The following is an 18,710-nucleotide window of genomic DNA, read 5'->3' as shown; positions in this document are numbered from 1 at the left end:
TACAAGGTAATAGACTAGACTCTGAGATCTTATACTGGCTAAGATATACTAGAATAATTTACAATGGCAGGAGAGACAAGGAATGTTTGTATAGACTGTAACTGTCGAACTCCAGAGGGGAAAAATATATGGCATTCAGAACAATGTGCCATCATATTCAACTGAATTTTACTGAGGTATCTGTAGCAATTTTCGAACACTTTTCGTCCCCATCATTACACACACATACACATACAGAGAAATATATAATTTATTAGAAATCATAAATCATAACTGTAATAAACAACTCTTCTAAGAATATGGAGATGATGGTGATGATGGTGATGATGATGATGGTGATGATGGTGATGATGGCGATGATGATGATGGTGATGGTGGTGATGGTGGTGATGGTGATGATGGTGATGATGATGATGATGACGATAGTGATGGTGATAATGACAATGATGATGGTGACAAAGTCGCATCAAGAGAATGAGTCATTAACATTAATATATACTAATTATTTCCCTCAAGGCTCCCCTCTTCAACATGCTTAATCAGGTCTCTAATCTTGCAGGGAATGTCTTCAATATTCTCAAGGCTTCCAGACAGTTATGCTGGAAGTAGTATCAATAATGGACCATCCTGTAGAGTCTGGAAGTGAGAGGATGACATTCATGGACACAAAGAAACAGGTGTGGCACAAACTATCTTGGTTGGTACATGTACATGTATGTACACACAAGCAAGAGTTTGCAAAAAAACCTTGACAAGAGATAGTGGTATTTTAATCTTCCAACCACCTTTCAATTGTATGTCAAGTTTGTGTGTTTTCTTCTAACAAGGAGGGACCTGTCAGTTTTTAGGCCGCCATATTCCCGCGGTTACGTCACTACAGGCACTGGCCAGCACGCCATTTTGCATGTCGATTGCGGTGAGGTCGGCAGTGTGATCAGTCAGCTTGCAGATGAGCTCCGGCTGGTGGTGGGGGTGGCTCACGCGGATGGTTGCGTCTGTGGAGCAGGAGTAGAGCGCCCCCATTGTGTAAATGATGCCAGTGATCTTGTTCTTGTGGCCGACGTCGTACGTCTGAACGACATCAAAGGCACCGTCAGTGGGGTCAATGACGTGGATGCTGCCGTCCTTCTGACCTGTCCAGAGTTGTCCATTCTGGTAGGACATGCACATGCAGTAATTGTCCAGCTGCCAATGATTATGGAGAAAAACATGGTAACTATAGAGACAGAGTAAGTTTCATGCATAGTTCCACAGTACATCATATGATCAACACATTAGGCAATTCATATAACACTGTTGATTTGTTACTTTCAATCTATATAAAAATGAGACTGATAAAAGCACAGTGAACTCTTAAAAAGGTTTTACAAATCAATTCCTTCACTTCCTAACGGGAACAATCAAATTTACACAGCAATGATGGCACCCACACTTTAAAAAATTCATAGCTTTTGAATCCATTGTCTGATTTTCCTCAAACTTTCACAAATGTGTTCTGCTTGTATTGTTGCTGTCACTCAATCCACATTTATATTTGGGGTTCAGTTTCATTAAAAAACAACAACAAAAAAAGCTTATGTAACACTACTTGCTTTGTCCAGGTGAGCATTTTGAGTTTCATCACCATATATGGTGGCATTTGACAAGTGTCTTAGTTCCTGTGACAGATAATACCACACGCAGAATAAAAGTCATAAATCAAGACGAGAAAGATCCCTCTGCTTACTTCAATTTGCTTGAATAGTCGTCCTGCTCTCCTATCATACACGGCGATGGTCTTGTCCTCGCTACCCGATATGATGTAATCCTCGTCCGCTGCTACCGTTAGAACCGACCGTTTGTGATGTATCAGCTGGCCGACAAAGCTGTTGTGCTCAACTGAAAATCAAAGAGTGATGTGCATGATTGCTAGATGTCCCAGTATTATGCATGATATAACAAAATTTATTCTACGACAGAAGATTCTTGTTCAGTCCATGACCCAAGACCCCATGTACAAATGATGTTTTAATCTCTACAATTGCATTACCTATGTAAATTTGACACAAACTTGGGGACCTGGCCTTAAGAAAGGGTTTCAAGATCAACCTTTATTCATGACATTATTACTCCCCTTATGTGAGATTTGATTCAAATTAAAAAAATGAAATAAAATAAACAAAGCAGGTTTAATACAATCACTGTGTCTTTGTGCTAAGTTATGTTTTCTCACATAGTACAGATCTCAACTTCAAATTTTGTATTCTCTAGCAACATTCAAAACATCCGAGTTGAAGTTTCTGCAACATCAGAAATTTCCCTGCTGAGTGTGGTGTAGGCATGAATCCATGTACTTCATATCCACAGATACCATGACTAAACTTTCAAGGTGTTGCTGCTGTTGACAGTTGATGATGTTTATGTCATTACTAGCAGTACTCTTTCTTTTTTCTGATTTGTAGACTCTTGTCTCAAATCAAAACTAAGAAAAACACATTGTTATGATGAAGTAGTTCTATTGGTGTTAATTATCAAAACTTCTTTCTATCTTAATCTAACCAATTCCACTGTAACATATAGACTTGTATATCTTTTTTCTTTGGTACGTTACAAAGCAGCTCACCATACACGGTTTCTCTACTGCACGTCATATGGTTCATTTATACAGTCCACCACAGCCTATATATGCAGCACATATTGTCAGTCTATTCAGTCGTATTATGAGTAGTGAAGAATCAGCAGCATGCAAACACTCACTTCTGGGATCGTAGACATAGATGCTCTTATCGTAGGCACCGGCAATAATGGCATTGTGCTGATAGACCACACTGAGAAATGCTGATTTGCCCCTTTGAAAGGAGAGACAAAAGGCAGCAATATTTGATAATAGCATCAGGCAACTGCATTGAAAACTTACAGAAACAGAGCAAGCATGGCAGGTTCATATCAACTTGTACTACTAGTGCAAGTTGATGCTGTATGTTAATAAGACTTTGAGCAATTTGAATCAGTGTTAAACCTGTGAGGTTACGACGATCCTCATCCCACGAAAGACAGTTTTATTCTGTCTAGTCATACAAATGATTACACAGGAATTACAATTATCATGGTGTCTACTCAAGGAATTTGTATCCATCACCTCTCATGTGAAAAAAATATGGCAAATAAACAATCATTCATGCAAAAACTGGTATCTATACTAGACTGCCAATTCCATTAACTCTTTATGTGCCATGGTGGAAACCCCCTGTTTGCCACGTTATTCTGAGACACGAAGGTAGTCATGCTTTGAGAAAGAATTCGTTTTTTTCCAATTTGTATAACTTCTACAAATTTCTGTTAAGGTGGACATAATAGTGAGCAAAGTTAAAGAGGAATGCCAAACTTTGCTTCGATATAAATTGTATAACACATCTATTTTCAATTTTTCTTTTGAATAACCAGTTGCTACATTACTGTAAAGGCATGACTTGTGCACATAAAACCATAACAGAAACTTAGAATGTACACGCAAATCTAGTTGGGAACACCGCTTGATAGTCAATCACCACATAGAATGCAAGCCGTATGTGAGAGGAACAAAAGCGCGAGAAACGCTTTCATTGTACCGCGGGATTAGCGATTTATCGATCGGTTTAAGCGGCTTTGTGTGTTGAGCAGAATATGCGAAGTTGGCGCGCCATCGACTGAGTCGGACGTGCGAACGTGGCACATAAAGAGTTAAAGCAAGGCATTTACGACAGCTTCAGGATCATAAAAATCATCATAGCAGCAAACAGCTTATTACTATGTAATGGCTGTTATATACAGACAAACAACAAATTCATGGCTACAGATAAGTTCAGCATATATCTATGCAAAGAACAGATACACATCTTGGTGCAAAAAGTGATACATAACTAGAAGATAATATCAAATAAAGATTTCATATATTGTAAAAGTGGACATTTTTGGCACGTGTAAATTTTCTCACATTACGCACAACATGAAACTAGTGCAAAAATATTACGGGCAAAGTTTTTTGTTGTTATATGTGTAATATTATTTTCTATCTTTGATCTCATTGTAGGTACATATATGCTGTACAGGTATGACTGTATATTATTTATAGTTTTCTTCTCTTTCACTAGTCCTGTAGTGTTAATGAGTGTGCTGTCGTGATGCAGATGAGTTACCCTGCACTGTGGTATGTGCTACCATAACCATTAACTGCCATGACAGTAGTGAGCTATTTGAGGTGCTCATTCAATTGACTTGACTGTCCATGAAATTACTGTAAAACAAGGAATGTTCGTGTGCATTTTAATTTCGTGAATTTCGCAAGCGCCAAGATTTGTAAAATTAAAATGCACGAGAAAGTTCTTGTCTACACTATATGCATTAAATGCCAGTGGCAGTTCGCAAAAATTTCATGCTGCACAAAAGGCCGTCGGCTCAAATTTGCGAAAAATTCATGCTGCGAATATATCATGTTTTACAGTAAAAAGATATGAAATTCATCTCTCTCAGTTGAGCATGAAAAATTGCTGCTGAAAAAGAAGAAGAATAAAATAAAGAAATAAAATAAAAATCTGCTTGTACAGTAATGGACTTACTTCATCTTCTGTACCAGCCTTAGGTCATCATTCACATCCCATAGCTTTAACCAGCAATCCCATGATGCAGTGCACAGAATATTGTCCAGTGATGTAATGTCCCATACCCAGCCCTACAAAGCAAACAAAGGGGGGAACAAACAAAAAACAAAAACAAAACTTATCCAAGAACTCTCCTCACAGAAAACTGCATGGAACTAATGAGAATCAATATAAGAATTTGTCCCATCACATTGGAACTGGAAATTTCATCATGGGTGGCTTGACTTTTTATCAGTGTGAATGGAAATTGCAACACTGCGCTCTGCACAAACAATGCCCACTTATCCAGACAAAAATGAATATGGTTATTTGAAGACGAGTTAGCTCCATTCATGTTCAGTTGAGATGTTTATGATTAAAGCTGCTAAAATACAAAGAAAATAATGAAAAAATCTGAGATATTTCTAATCATAACTTGAAGAACATTCCTTGTTGTGTTACCAGATAGTTATCACTGGAAAGGTTTTATTTGGCTTTATCTGATGATGGACTTACTTTAGAATGATTAAAAATTGCACTTAGCCCATTTTGCAATTAAACTTTTCATTTGTATTTTTTTAATTTTATATATTCCTATTTATTCATTTTCTTCTTTTTTTTCTTTTCTTTTTTTTGGGGGGACCTCTTGCTGCTGATAATTTTCAGTAGTTTGGTTTGGTTTGTATTATCTCTTCTTCTTTTAATTTTTTTCTTTTTTTGGGGGGGGGGAGGGGGGCAGAAACAATTGGTATGCCATACCTTGTGTCCCTTGACATCCTTGGCTTCAGCCCTCTGGACGGAGCCTGTTGGGTCACTGGCGTCCAGCCTCCTGAGGTCCCACATTTTGAAGGTCCTGTCTCGCGACCCCGTGAAGCACAGGTCAGCATTCTGGGGTAAGGTGGAAGACCTAGATGTCATACATTGCGATATCTCAAACAGATGGTTTCTTTTTTAGTTGTTTCTTTCAAATGTACCACATTGAAAAGTTGGCTGACAGCACTGTCGTGGCTTTGTAACTCAATAATCAACTGCATCGATCAACTTCTTATCAAAATCAATATTGCAATTGTCATGGTAACATTCGAGGTTGCCATTCTTCTCATCACTATCATCATTGATAGCAGTAGAAGTACTTACTATAATCTCAAGTATTACTGTCATCATTGTTATCAATCATTATCTCAACTGCTGCTATTGATACAACTATGTGTACTACTAGTGCAACTACTAAACACGACTCCCATTATAACGAAGTCCTCAGGACCGGCAGTTTTCTTTCGTTATATCAAAATTTCATCATAGCTGAACAACAAAGTATATCAAGATATGAAGGCAATAATTTTGGGAGGAGTTTTGTTATAGTCATGTTCATTAGAATAAGAGTGCACTTAATATGGACTATTTGAATACTATACATCATATACTGTATACGCCAAATATTTCGCAAGGTTTTTATTTTCGCAAATTTCACGAGTCATGTGCTATTCGTGAAATTAAAGACACGCGAAAATATTGACTCTCATCCCGATATGGATGTGACGTACACATGTACATTTCTCCGTTCAGTACAGGACTTCACGATCGCGAATTTAACCACTCGCGAAATCGGCGGGAATTCCCGATTCACGAAAATTTAGACTCGCAAAATATATGGCGTATACAGTATTCCACACGCCAGTAAACTTACATGCATGAGATGGACAGAGTCTATACCCCCTATGTGGGCCATGGAGAGGGAGAAGTGTTCCATTCGTTCCTCATGCTTGGACCACCGGTGGTACGCCTCCTCCCGCTCTATACACGCCCTCTTCCAGTTGAATTTGTCATCATCGACTGTTCATCCAACATTAGAAGATGAATGTTGGTGAAAAAGAATAACAAAACTACACATATCATGATAGCACATTTGTAGTAAACTATGCTGTACACTTCTTGTAATTAATTGGTTCTATTTTTAATATTTCTCATTATCAAAGTAGCACAGATTTTGTCTGGTGAGGACACCTGGCATAATGCTTGGCTGATTAAAACATTAAAGAACATTGTGTCCTTGTACTACTTTTTCTCAGGACCTGTGTGTCTATGAGCTGCAGGAAAACCCTCTTTAATTTCTGCTGTCTTGTTAAATCTTGGCCCATGAGTACACAGATTTGTATTGAATAGCGACATTGGCACTATTCATAATTTAATGGCAAAGTACACACCAACAAAATAAACAACTGTGGCTCTTCATAAAAGTTTGCAGTGTGAATGCAATTAAGCGCGCTCTCGATCTCAGATTTCGCATTCTCTCATTTCTAAATTCATTAAAAATCAAATGACAAGGATCTATATTTAGGTGTTATATGAAACAAATAAATGTTTTTCATTTGTGCAATGAACAGAATATTTCATTTGGTGAAAGATGAAATTATCGATCCATTCAACTGGGCTGCACCTTATTGAATGGATCGTTTCATCTTTCATCTCATGAAATATTCTGTCTATTGCACTCATACACATTCACTATTGCAATATTGCATACCAGGAACAATCGGGTAGGCTCCGTGGAATCTCTTCATGCAGCGCACCTTCCACTCCAGGTTGTCTGCGACGATGGCATGGAGCTCCTTACAGACCAACCCCAGCTCACAGATAACCTGTCTCGCGTCCAGGTAGTCAAAGATACTGAGTAGCAGCTCTCCGGGCAGCGACAGCAGGGTCAACTGACCATTCTCGCAGTCGGTGCTGCTGAAGGAGGCATTCTTTTGTACCTCGAGGTCCCCATTCACACTCAGGTCAAGGGAATGGGCGGACTCGTTTGCGGTGTTGCACTGTTCGCTGTCCAATGCAGTTCCAGAACTAGCGGAACATGATTCATTCTCTTGGGAAGCCGGCTCAGTTGATGCTCCTCTTGAGGAAGACAGGTCTGCTGGAATGTGTGATGCACTTCCACCAAAGTCTTCAGGTGGGACTCTGTCAGTTTCGCTGTTTTGTACATGGACTGGAGTGTTGTTGGTACTGCCTGATTCAGCTGCATTGCTACCAGCAGGGTCAGTTGGTTCTATCGAATCAGCGTTGGATGTACTTGCCATGGTATGGCCTGTGACGTCTTCTCAACTTTCTGATTCAAGCTGTTCAAAAGAAAAAGTAGAGGAAATAACAGATGAAAGAAAAATGGGCACTACTGTACTTACATATATATCCATTTAGATAGCTCACATTTCACAAACCAAATTGCCAAAACCAAAAACAATGTTGATCTACACATGATTATAAATGGCAAGTTGAAAGAAGTCAGTCAAGAAATGTATTGTCTTCCTCTGTCTTTCTGCGTGTGTGTTTGCGTGTGCTCTAGGCTCTAGGAAGTGCATTTTTCAAATGACTTCATTCCAGCTGGATACAATCATTTGTATATCAATTTTAGCTCCCAGTTACTTGAAAGATATGCTAACGATATGGCTAACTTCAGATTCAGATCGTGCAGGCAACAAAGCAGCATATGAATTAAAGGCTCACAAAGAGTGAGTTATTTTAAGCAATGACCTGAAGACCGATTAGGTTCAAATTTATGTGAGTGATTGGAATTATAAAGTATTAAATATTTCTTGTGATTTTGGTGCAATTTGGGTTTGCAGAATTTTACAAATCTACATGGATGTGAAAGTATATTAGCATCAGAAAATGCTGGAAGATTTAAGCCATTGCGTCCAAGGTTCAACCTCTCATACCAAAATTTAACCGCATGCAACACCATAGTTGTAAGGTTTCTTCATGTAGCTGCCGGTCAATTCAAATCTTGGAAGATAGACGTTATGGTCGCATTACGGGCAGCTTGCTTCAATGTTGAAGTGCACTCCTCTCTATTAATTATTATCCCTATGGGCGATGCATTAAATCGATTCCTAAAAGTAAACAGTCTACTTTTGGTTTTTGTGCTTCTGTAGTGATGAAATTACAAACATACAATCTTTCTGACATAATCATGAGATGAGACCAAATTACAAAATCCAATAAAAAGAACATTCTTTTCACGAAAGTTTAATAAGCGGTTTGTGTGTCTTGCTCTTTCACTCAGCACATTTTCTTCTGAAAAAAAAAAAATGAACCCAAGATTATAAGAAGCTTATATTCATCTCGCTCAGCTAGCTGTTCAGCTAGCTGTTGGCTCAACAGTGATACATTGTGTCTCATTCGACTTTTGACTGTACAGCGCTCAACAGCTAGACTGTATTAAAAGACAGGGCAGGGCTGTGTGAAGTGTGTTGATGTAAATGATGTGTGTGAATATTAAGAGTCTGATAGATTCTAGACGGATATCTAGAGATAGAATTCTAGAGCTAGTAGGTAGACCTATTTAAATTCTAGCTTGTTCCGTTGATCGTGGCAACAATAATGTCCGAATCGAAATATTATAAATTTGAAGTTTTAACATTTACTTTTAAACCAAAAAGCTACCATCACAATGCACAAAAGCCTACATCACCACAATAAATACTACATAGCCCCGACGCGACGGGCGATCGCGATAGCGGCGCGGCCGGGGAGCAGGGCGGGTCGAGTGGCGAGGACCGCTGGCGCCGGTCTGGAGCCAAAGCAGTAGGCCCTCCTAGTTTTCAATACGACTTTCAGACAGGATGTCTTCCTACGAGCAAAACAGTACACAAGATGGATATTTACTTACATTCACAAGACCAAGCGTGAGCGGATGGATTCATCTGGTGAGTAAATTATTACTCACAGGTCAGAGGTCTTCCAGCCACGACGTAGTGTACGTGGAACAAATTACACCTAATGGAAAGCTATATAAGGTGAATCATTATATCTTTTGTATTTTTCTTATCTTATCTTACGGCCGCCGTTACGGTTTGATTGCGCAAAATGTCAAACGCCCTCTCCCGTTAGTTACTCCTTATCTGAAAATACTCTATCGGGGGTCGGGGGGGGGGGTGCACACAGGGGTGCAACTTTAAATTGTTCAGTCATTTTGATTTAGTGAGGACTGCACAGGAACATAAGGAAATATCATTATGCTATTCGTCCGTCAGCAATAAAAAGTTAGATCTCAATAATGTTGCACACCCATCTTGGGATAATTCAACTTACTCGAATAGAAAGTAGACCAAATTACTTGTTTTATCTTCTATTCCAAAAGAAATCGAAAATAGAAAATAAAATATGTTTTTAAATTTTCTTTCCGAACTTTCGCTGCGATCTTCAAGGTCCCGGATAGGTCCCTAAGAAGTGTATTGGAAAATAATTACCTTTTTGTCTTTAAATGATCTTTCAAGTGTTTTTCTTTCTTTGTTGTTGTTGGTTTGGTTTTTGGTTTTTGTTTTGTTTTGTTTTGTTGTTTTTTGTTGGTTTTTTTTTTTTTGGGGGGGGGGGGGGTTGAGCCACTCCACTTTGACACTGTTATTGTCTGGTCCTGGAGGCTACCGAGGGGTTTGGTCAAGTTTCGGTCTACTAACTTCAAGTGGATTTTATTCTCAATAGGGTACGTAGCATTGTTTTTGTGACCATTTTCTACTAAGAGCTCATCTGAAAGGTACCACGACATTGCAAGGAAAATGAAATAATTCCATCCAATCTATTTGTCTGTTCTGATATAATTTGCACGTTTTGAGCTTTAACGAGAGTGCCATGTGATATCAACTGGATTTAAAATTGATGATAACCATCCTGTTTACAAGATTATCCACAACACATAACTATCAAATGTTGTGCAACAGACTGCAAAAAAAAAAATGACACACACATTGTGACAGAGATAGATAGATAGCTAGATATGTGTAGATAGATAGATAGATAGATAGATAGATAGATAGATAGATAGATAGATAGATAAATAGATAGATATAGATAAATAGAGAGATAGATAGGTAGATAGACATAGATAGATAGATAGATAGATAGATAGATAGATAGATAGATAGATAGATAGATAGATAGATAGATAGATAGATAAATAGAGAGATAGATAGATAGACATAGATAGATAGATAGATAGATAGATAGATAGATAAATAGATAGATTGATAGATAGATAGATAGATGTGTGTAGATAGATAGATAAATAGATAGTCATCATAGACATAGATAGATAGACATAGATAGATAGATAGATAGATAGATAGATAGATAGATAGATAGATAGATAGATAGATAGATAGATAGATAGATAGATAGATAGATAGATAGGTGAATGAATGAATAAAATAGAATGATGTATAGATAGATAGGGGATAGATAGGTAGATAGGAAGGGAGAGAAGGAGGGAAGAGGCCGGAAGAGCAAGAGACGCAAATTCTTTTGGAGGTTTGTTATTCTGGTCAATATTTTCCAAAAATGGATATTCTTGCGAATAGTGATTTTTATATAGGGCCTATCGATAGATGTTATATTTTTTCTCTTCTTTTTTGTCTACCAACATTTAACTAACAACATAAAGAAGCACACAAACGCAAAACAAGTGAAAGAAGTGTTCTCCGACCTTAACCAAAAAGTTAAGTTTCAGATTGTTTCTCTGACGATCATATAAAGTATGGATATGCAAACAAAAAGTAAAATGTTTCATAAAAATATGATCTAATTCATAACAAATCACATTTATTTACCTCCGTTTTTCTTTATTAATCATTAATATATATCATGGCACTCATCTTATTTTTGATTTGTACAGCTCCTTGTGTCTTTATTCTAACACTCACAGTTTTGTGGTAGAAATAGGACTATGACTCCAAAGTGGCCAGACGGCTTGTTGAACTTTTTTGTGGCAATGAGTCACATGTGTACAAATTTCACGTAGATACCAATGGATAATCGAATAATGTACTAGTAGATCTTCAAAATCAACAATCGGTCAAAATCGATTGTGGCACTATAGTTATGCCAAGTGGGCACCTACCGCCATTAAGTCATCACATAAACGTCTTTAAAATAATCTCAGAATGGTCGCCCATATGGAACTCATATGGAACTCATTGACTTTCAAAGAGAAGTAAAATCAATTTCATAAGTCTCTTATAAGTGTGTTTTATAAGCAAAAAGTCTCTCATGGACTTTCATGAAGTGGACCTTCTCGCTTGACACCCACCCGGCTACGTGTGTGCTTTATGTAGACATGCGCCATCTACTGACAGACAACCTCGTGTTCGTTTACGTCATTTTTTCATTTTCCTCTCTCTCTCACAAATAGTCAAAATGGCGTTCGCATGGCAGCCGGATTCGAAAGGCTTAGAGCAAATTTTACAGCTTTTGAAGGAATCACAGAGTCCGGATACTGAAATTCAGAGAACTGTGCAACAAGTATCCTTTTTGAAAGTTGTTACCGCCGTAATAGTAAGTCGCCAGTGTGGTCTGCATCCCGTTTTTCGACGGTTGATCGCAAATCCATTCATTCTCACTCGGTGTCGTGCGTGAGAACCCAAATCGGTTTTGCACGTGCGTTTTATGAACGCGGGATTCGATTCCAGTGCATGCACAACAGTGCAGGCTAGGCAGTGGTAGTGACGCAAATTGTACCGCTATCTCGATCCGCTCTGGCACAGAAACGTTATTTCTGAAGATAATTTATTTTAGCCGGTTTCGTTCATTTAATTACCGACTTGTGCCCAGTGGTGTGTACAAAATTTAAACTATAGGGTAGGCCTACAGTGACATACAGTAAACTTTTGAGATGTTGGGACCATGGATTTGTGGGTCAACTGTAATTTCAATTGTAAAATAAAAAGATATGTATTATTGGGAAGGATCAAGGGTATTCAAAGTCGAGAGAATTCCCAAGCCCAAGGGCAAGCCAAGACTGTGTGAACATGGTGAAGAGAAGATCTAGACTATTGTCATTGATTGTTCAGTTAAGATCAGAAGTGTTAACGTTGTGTACATGTTTGCATTGGTCTGCAGTAGCTAGGTAAAGACTGTTGGTTTTCCTGTTCGTGTACCATAATGTGGTAGATGGAGAGATTTAGTTTTAAATAGATCCTTCGAGACGTCTAGTGTAAAAGTGGAAATTTTTGCGATGTTGAAATTTTTGCGTTTCGCGCAATCAGAAACTAGTTAGCGCGAAAATAAAAGCACACAAATATTTTTGCTTGCCATACGTTCCAGTAATTGACATCTTGATTCCACGGAAGTAAAAACATGCAAAACTCTCCTTACCCTGCCAAGCGTGAAAAAATAATCACACGAAAATATCCACTTTTACAGTACGCGAATCGCAATATCTGAGACTGAGTCTACATTGTACATAACATGACGGGGATTAATCACATGTGAATGAACATGAGTCGTGACTTGCCCTATTGATTGTTACATGTAGTTTCAACAAATGTAAGACCACTTATCTAGGTTTGCAGCAAGCCTTCACTAATGCTCAATACAACACAGAGAAATCGCAGCTAAAATGCCACTAAATGCGACATTTTCATGGAGATGTAATGAACGTTGTGAGGGGCATATTCTCACAGAAACAATGCAGAAACTCCATACATACCTTTTGTTGGCGGCAGTTCCTAAATAATAAATGAAAGAGAAGTAGGTGCCGATGGTGAAGGTTCCAATTTCTTTTAGGCCTTTCCTGTTTCATTGTTGCAATAATTAGCCGTCTCTGCATCGCAACAACGCGCGCCACGTATACTAACTATACCCGTAGTGTTTTTGCTTTCTCGCCATCTGCTCGGACCACGTGGTAGGCCTATTGCATGCAGATGAGCGAGAAGCTATCAAGAACTTTCGGGACATCGTTGCACTTTTCCTTTCTGGGTATACTGCGGTAGTTTGGCCGTGACATCAAAGAGGTATCATACAAAAATGTAATGATGGTCATTATTCCGAAGGTTTGTTTAATCATAAAATGAAACGATTCATTACTGAGTACTTCGAAGGTTTGTAATCGAAAACAACAACACCAAAGGTCAGTACTACAGATGAATGTTCAAAATAAACAAAACTGATTTCGTTCGGAGATTAACAAACATTTTTTTCTTAATCATTTTCCGATCAACGAAACTTCAGAAAGGAATTTAGCATCTATCATCGTTATTGTTTCGGAATAACAAACCTTCAGAGTAAGAAAACTAACCGTTTTGGGGCCGTTGTTGTATTCCGAAATTATACTGGCAGAACGTTCAAAATAACAAAACCGATTTCGTTTGGATATAAACGAATATTATTTTCTCCTTTATCATTTTTCGATTAACGATCATTCAGAATTAAGAATGTAGAGTAATTTTACCATTATTCTTTCGGAGTAACGAACCCTCAGAGAACGAAAACTGTAACCGTTTTGGGGCCGTTGTTTTATTCCGTAATTATACTGGCAGAACGTTCGAAATAACAAAACTGATTTTGTTTGGAAATAAACGAAAATTTCTTCTTTATCGTTTTCCGTTTACCGATCGTTCGGAATTAAGAATCTTAAGTATTTTATCATCATTATTCTTTCGGAGTAACGAACCTTCAGAGTGAAAGAAAACTGTAACCGTTTTGGGGCTGTCGTTTTATTCCGAAATTTCACTGGCAGAACGTTCGAAATAACAAAACTGATTTCGTTATGAAATGAAAGGACATTTTTTCTTAATCATTTTTGGATTAACGAACCTTCAGAATAAAGAATCTAGCATCATTTTATCATTAATCTGTTGGAGTAACGAACCCTCAGAGTAAGAAAACTGCAACTGTTTTTGGGCAGTCGTTTTATTCCGAAATTTCACTGGCAAAACGTTCGAAATGACGCACTGATTTCGTTTTGAAATTTACGGACATTTTTCTTCATCTAGTTTTCGGTTAACGAACCTTCAGAATAAAGAATCTATAAACAATGTATTATTTTATCATTGTTATTTCTGTCGGATTATTAGACCCTTAGAATACGAATACAAGCTGTTTTGTGCTGTCATTTTATTCCGAAATTTCACTGGCAGAACATTCGAAATGACAACTGATTTCGTTATGAAATTTACGGACATTTTTTTTTTCTTTATTATCTTTCGGTTAACGAACCTTCAGAATATAGAATCTAGTACTATTTCATTACTATATTTTTTTTCTGTCAGAGTAACAAACCCTCAGAGTAAGAAAACTGTTACTGTTTCATTCCGAAATTTCACTGGCAGAACGTTCGAAATAAAACTGATTTTGTTTGGAAATTAATGGACATTGTTTCTTTATTGTTGTCCAATTAACGAACCTTCAGAATAATAAGGAATGTAGTATTATTCTATTATTATTTCGGAACAAACCCTCAGAGTAAACTCGTTTGGGGCATCGCTTTAATTAGAAATTTCATTGGCAGCGAACTGAACACAGGCTAACCAAACTGCTTTTGTGAATGTGAAAAACATTTTTAACTTTCACTAAATCAAGAACTGATCTGGAAGGAGAAAAATTCACGTGTTCACGAAAATCAAAACTGCGTCACAATATATGATATGTATATATATGCCTAGGTAGGCCGTCATTGCTAAAGAGAAGAACATTTCGCTCTCTCCCGTAAAAGAAAAAAAAAAGAAAATGCTCGGCAGTTAAGCGCATGAAATGTCAAAATAATATTTTTCTTTATATTACTTGAACAACCAAACATTCTTTATTTTAAATTGAAAAAAAAAAATATTATAAATAGATGAAGAATATATGGTTCTTCACGTCAAAACGTGGGCCTCTGCTTGCGGTATCCATTATTAATTTTACGCGGGAAAAGCGTAGCTCCTTGAAGCAAGAGCATGATAAAAAAAATGAATAGACACAGACACACCGTGATGCTGGTGTAGAGAAAAACAAAGACAGCTTGCCCTAGATGCTTCCTTCTTTCAGTTTATTTTCTCCCCAGTCATTCCTATCGTTCTCCTCCCATGAACCCCTGCCATGCATGGACGATGAACAAAACAAAATATTACCGACGCTGCAATGAAAAAAAAAAAAAAAGCAAAGAAAGAAACACGTGCTCGAAGCAAATTATCTACACTTTTCAAGTTGAACAAATTGATGTTCGTAATGAAGAATTAAAAAAAAAAAAAAAAACACAACCACAGGCAGTGGGGAAACTTGATATCATGGCTTGTGGAAATTTCCACGACATTTCCACGAAAGCCAGGTGTCAGATAAAGGAATGCCGTGCGTACTGCCACCTTGCTTCAGTGGTCGTAAATAGCATGTAAATAGCATGTAAACCAACTGGGAACATTGATGAATGATTATCCATTTATTTTCTGCCCATGAAGGCCCCCTAGCGCACCTGTTAAGAAACCAAGCCAGAAGCACGTGGAGCATTACTTACGTTGAACTTGAGTTGAAAGACCATCATGACAGAATTACTATAAATGTCGGCCCGGAGAAGGAATATGGAATATTCACGAATGACGTTTACAAATCCATGGAAAGTGAAAAGGCTCAAATGGAACGCATGGCTTTTTAAATAAAAAGAAAAAAAAAAAAACCCGCTGAAACTACCAAAAATAGAAATAATTTGCATTTGCTTACTCCATCGCACGTTCTTTTTTCTCTTTTTTTAATCGAAAGATGGAGTTAATTTTCTCTCTGCGGCAATGCTTTGAACGCATCTAATATTTTGCGTCATTGCCGATGGCCAGCTTCCTAAAGAATTGATACGATTCCTTTTAAATATACGAAACAAAGTCTAAAAATCTTGGATCCTGGTGGTGAATTCCGGTGGTATTATAAATCCTGATCACTATCAAAATTTGATCATCTGTTCCTTGCGCCATTTTACCAACTGTTCCTGAAAATTTCATCCTAATCTGTTCCCAAATGGTCACTTATTTTGCGAATAGAGAGACAGACAGGCAGATAAATGAACAAACAAACCAAAGCAGCAAAAAAAAAAAAAAAAAACCTTTGGCGGAGGGGGGCATGCATTTCATATCGTTTGTTTTTGGGTAACCCGACAACAAGCAAGCACGTGTCAGCCTTCTTCAGCCTCCCTCGGCCTCCGACCCTCTTTCCGTACGTCCTCTCTCTCCCTCTCACAATACCGTCATACACACAGTCGGCTGTCTGTGGCCGGCTGGGTGCATGCAACCAGGGAGGTGGACCTCCCTGGTGCATGTGTGTGTGGATCCCGAATCAGAACGCATGTGAGTGAGCAAGTGTGTGATGTGGTGTGTATGTGCTGCTAGTACATGTACGTCGCTATGTTGAGCCGCGTTGTTGTGATCGGTGCGGTGACTGCGTGGATAACTTTTCGCGCTTGTAAACTGCTGCTCCTTTCGACATCTAGCTTCTTTTCTAGCCAGATAATAAAGAGTAAAAAAGGCGAGAAATTGGTCCAAACTTAGCTCGTCAAGCAAGTTCATGCGTGATGTTACCCTTGTCGGCAAGTTCACGTGTGGTGTTACCCATGTTGGCAAGTTTTACCCTTGTCGGCAATTGTTTCTTCAAACCGCACACTTGTCGGCGCCGACAAGGGTGATATACGCTGGCAAGATCCCTGCATAATATACAGGCTATGTGTTTTTGAGGTCAATTTGAGTTGATGTGCGAGAATAAGAATCGCCTCTTTGCAACTGATTGCATGCTATTGCATGCTATAAGGATTAGAACCAACATTTGCTGTCTTGCGAAAGCTCGGTGGTCTAGTGGAGATGACGCCTGTCCGGTGATCAGGAGGTTGTAGGTTCGAATCCTGCTCAAGTATGTACGCCCATGATTTTTTTATTATTATTATTATTATTATTTATTTTTATTATTATTATTAGTATTAGTAAGTGTGTGTGGTATGGTCTCGACCTACAGGAGGAGGCATCTCACTGATAGGATGTGGTATCACCACCAGCCTGAAGTGTAGGCAATGAGTGTAGGCCCCTCCCCCCCCCCCCAAAAAAAAAAAAAAAAAAAAAAAGGTGACGTAATTATTTTTATTAAAGTTTATGTGCAGCAACATTCATTGTCCATTTCAACTCTCTTGCTTGAGTTGCTAGGACCCTCATAACCTACCATTACCATAAAGCTCTTTGCATGTATATGGTACATTTTTTTTTTTCATCATATATGTAGAAAATATCAAAAGTTGGGGGATATGGTTCCATGCAATTTACTCTTGCAACAATTGCTCCCATGGAATATTTGCACACTGAGCCAAACGTAAGTACAGTTAAACTCGCATAAGTCGATCTTCTCGGGACTGAGCAAAACACATCGACTTAGGCGAGTTTCGACTTGTACGTAAGTCGAAAAAAATCGACTTAAAGTTACACCACACGTACATATGTATAATGTACATGACAATGTACACTGTATGTTGTCTACTCTGGAGCCGAGAACTGGAGCGGTGTGCCCGATATTTGCCCTTCAGCAAGACACTATATCCACATTGATGCAGGCCAGGGCTCCACACTAACTTTTATTTTGGTGGCCCCAAAATGATTGATTTTTATTTTTTGGTGGCCCGAACAAAAAAAAAAAAAAAAAAAAAAAAAAAAAAAAAAAAAAAAAAAACAAGCAAAACTAAATTGGTCCTACGTTCGGTCCGAAAGTTACCGTTATTTATTTCTGATTGTAAAAGCAATCATCCACCATTTACAAGTATTTTAACACCTTCCGGAGCCGAATGTTGCCGTTAATCATTTTCAAATGTAAAAACAAGCAACCGACATTCATTCTAGGATCTTACGGAGCTGAATATCATCCTTATTCATTTCCGAACGTGAAAGCAAACATCCGCTTTTTATTTCATCATCTAAATGAGCCGATTGATACCGTTAATCATTTCCAAATGTAAAAGAAACAATCTGTTACTTATTTTAGCATCGTACGGAGCAGAATATTACCGTTATTCGATCTCCAAATTCAAAAGCAGACACCCGACATTTATTTTATGATCGTAAGGAGCCGAATGTTACTGCTGTCCACTTCCGAAAGTGAAATGAATCATCTGACATTTATTTTGGCATCTTCAGGAGTCGAATGTTACATGCTATTTACTTTCGAACGTAAAAGCGAATTTTCGGCAATTATTTCATCATCGCACTGAGTTGAATACTATAGTTATTCATTTCCGAACGCCAAAGCAAAAATTCAAAATTTATTTTAGCATCTTCCGGAGCTGAATGTTACTGCTATTTACTTTCGAACATAAAAGCAAACATAAGACATTCATTTTATCATCGGACGGAGTTGAAT

General features: G+C 38.0%; 2 protein-coding genes across 2 annotated transcripts in view; one reads left to right on the top strand and one right to left on the bottom strand.

The window, feature by feature from the left end:
* Positions 1-837: 837 nt before the first annotated feature.
* On the bottom strand, positions 838-7,455 carry LOC140237178 (F-box/WD repeat-containing protein 9-like). The gene is made up of 8 exons (XM_072317120.1): positions 7,447-7,455; positions 7,120-7,408; positions 6,283-6,428; positions 5,355-5,483; positions 4,575-4,687; positions 2,737-2,828; positions 1,727-1,878; positions 838-1,185 (listed from the first exon to the last, which is right to left on the bottom strand). The coding sequence occupies exons 1-8, from the start codon at positions 7,453-7,455 to the stop codon at positions 838-840; spliced, it is 1,278 nt and encodes a 425-aa protein (XP_072173221.1).
* Positions 7,456-11,777: 4,322 nt separating this feature from the next.
* Positions 11,778-18,710, top strand: part of LOC140237237 (transportin-1-like) — a 64,131-nt gene continuing 57,198 nt past the window's right edge. The window contains exon 1 of the mRNA XM_072317180.1: positions 11,778-11,882. Coding sequence (XP_072173281.1) covers positions 11,778-11,882 — 105 coding nt within the window. The remainder of the gene's footprint in view (positions 11,883-18,710) is intronic.

The sequence above is a fragment of the Diadema setosum genome, chromosome 13, assembly GCF_964275005.1.
Source record: "Diadema setosum chromosome 13, eeDiaSeto1, whole genome shotgun sequence".
In the NCBI taxonomy this organism is placed as follows: domain Eukaryota; kingdom Metazoa; phylum Echinodermata; class Echinoidea; order Diadematoida; family Diadematidae; genus Diadema; species Diadema setosum.
Note: the sequence above shows the minus strand (reverse complement) of the source record. Positions and strands in the feature narration are given on the sequence as shown.

Coding starts and splice junctions, on each gene's coding strand:
- LOC140237178 (XM_072317120.1), bottom strand. Junction 6,429..7,119: donor AGCCTACCCGATTGTTCCTG/GTATGCAATATT, acceptor TTGGATGAACAG/TCGATGATGACAAATTCAAC. Junction 1,186..1,726: donor GACTATTCAAGCAAATTGAA/GTAAGCAGAGGG, acceptor AATCATTGGCAG/CTGGACAATTACTGCATGTG.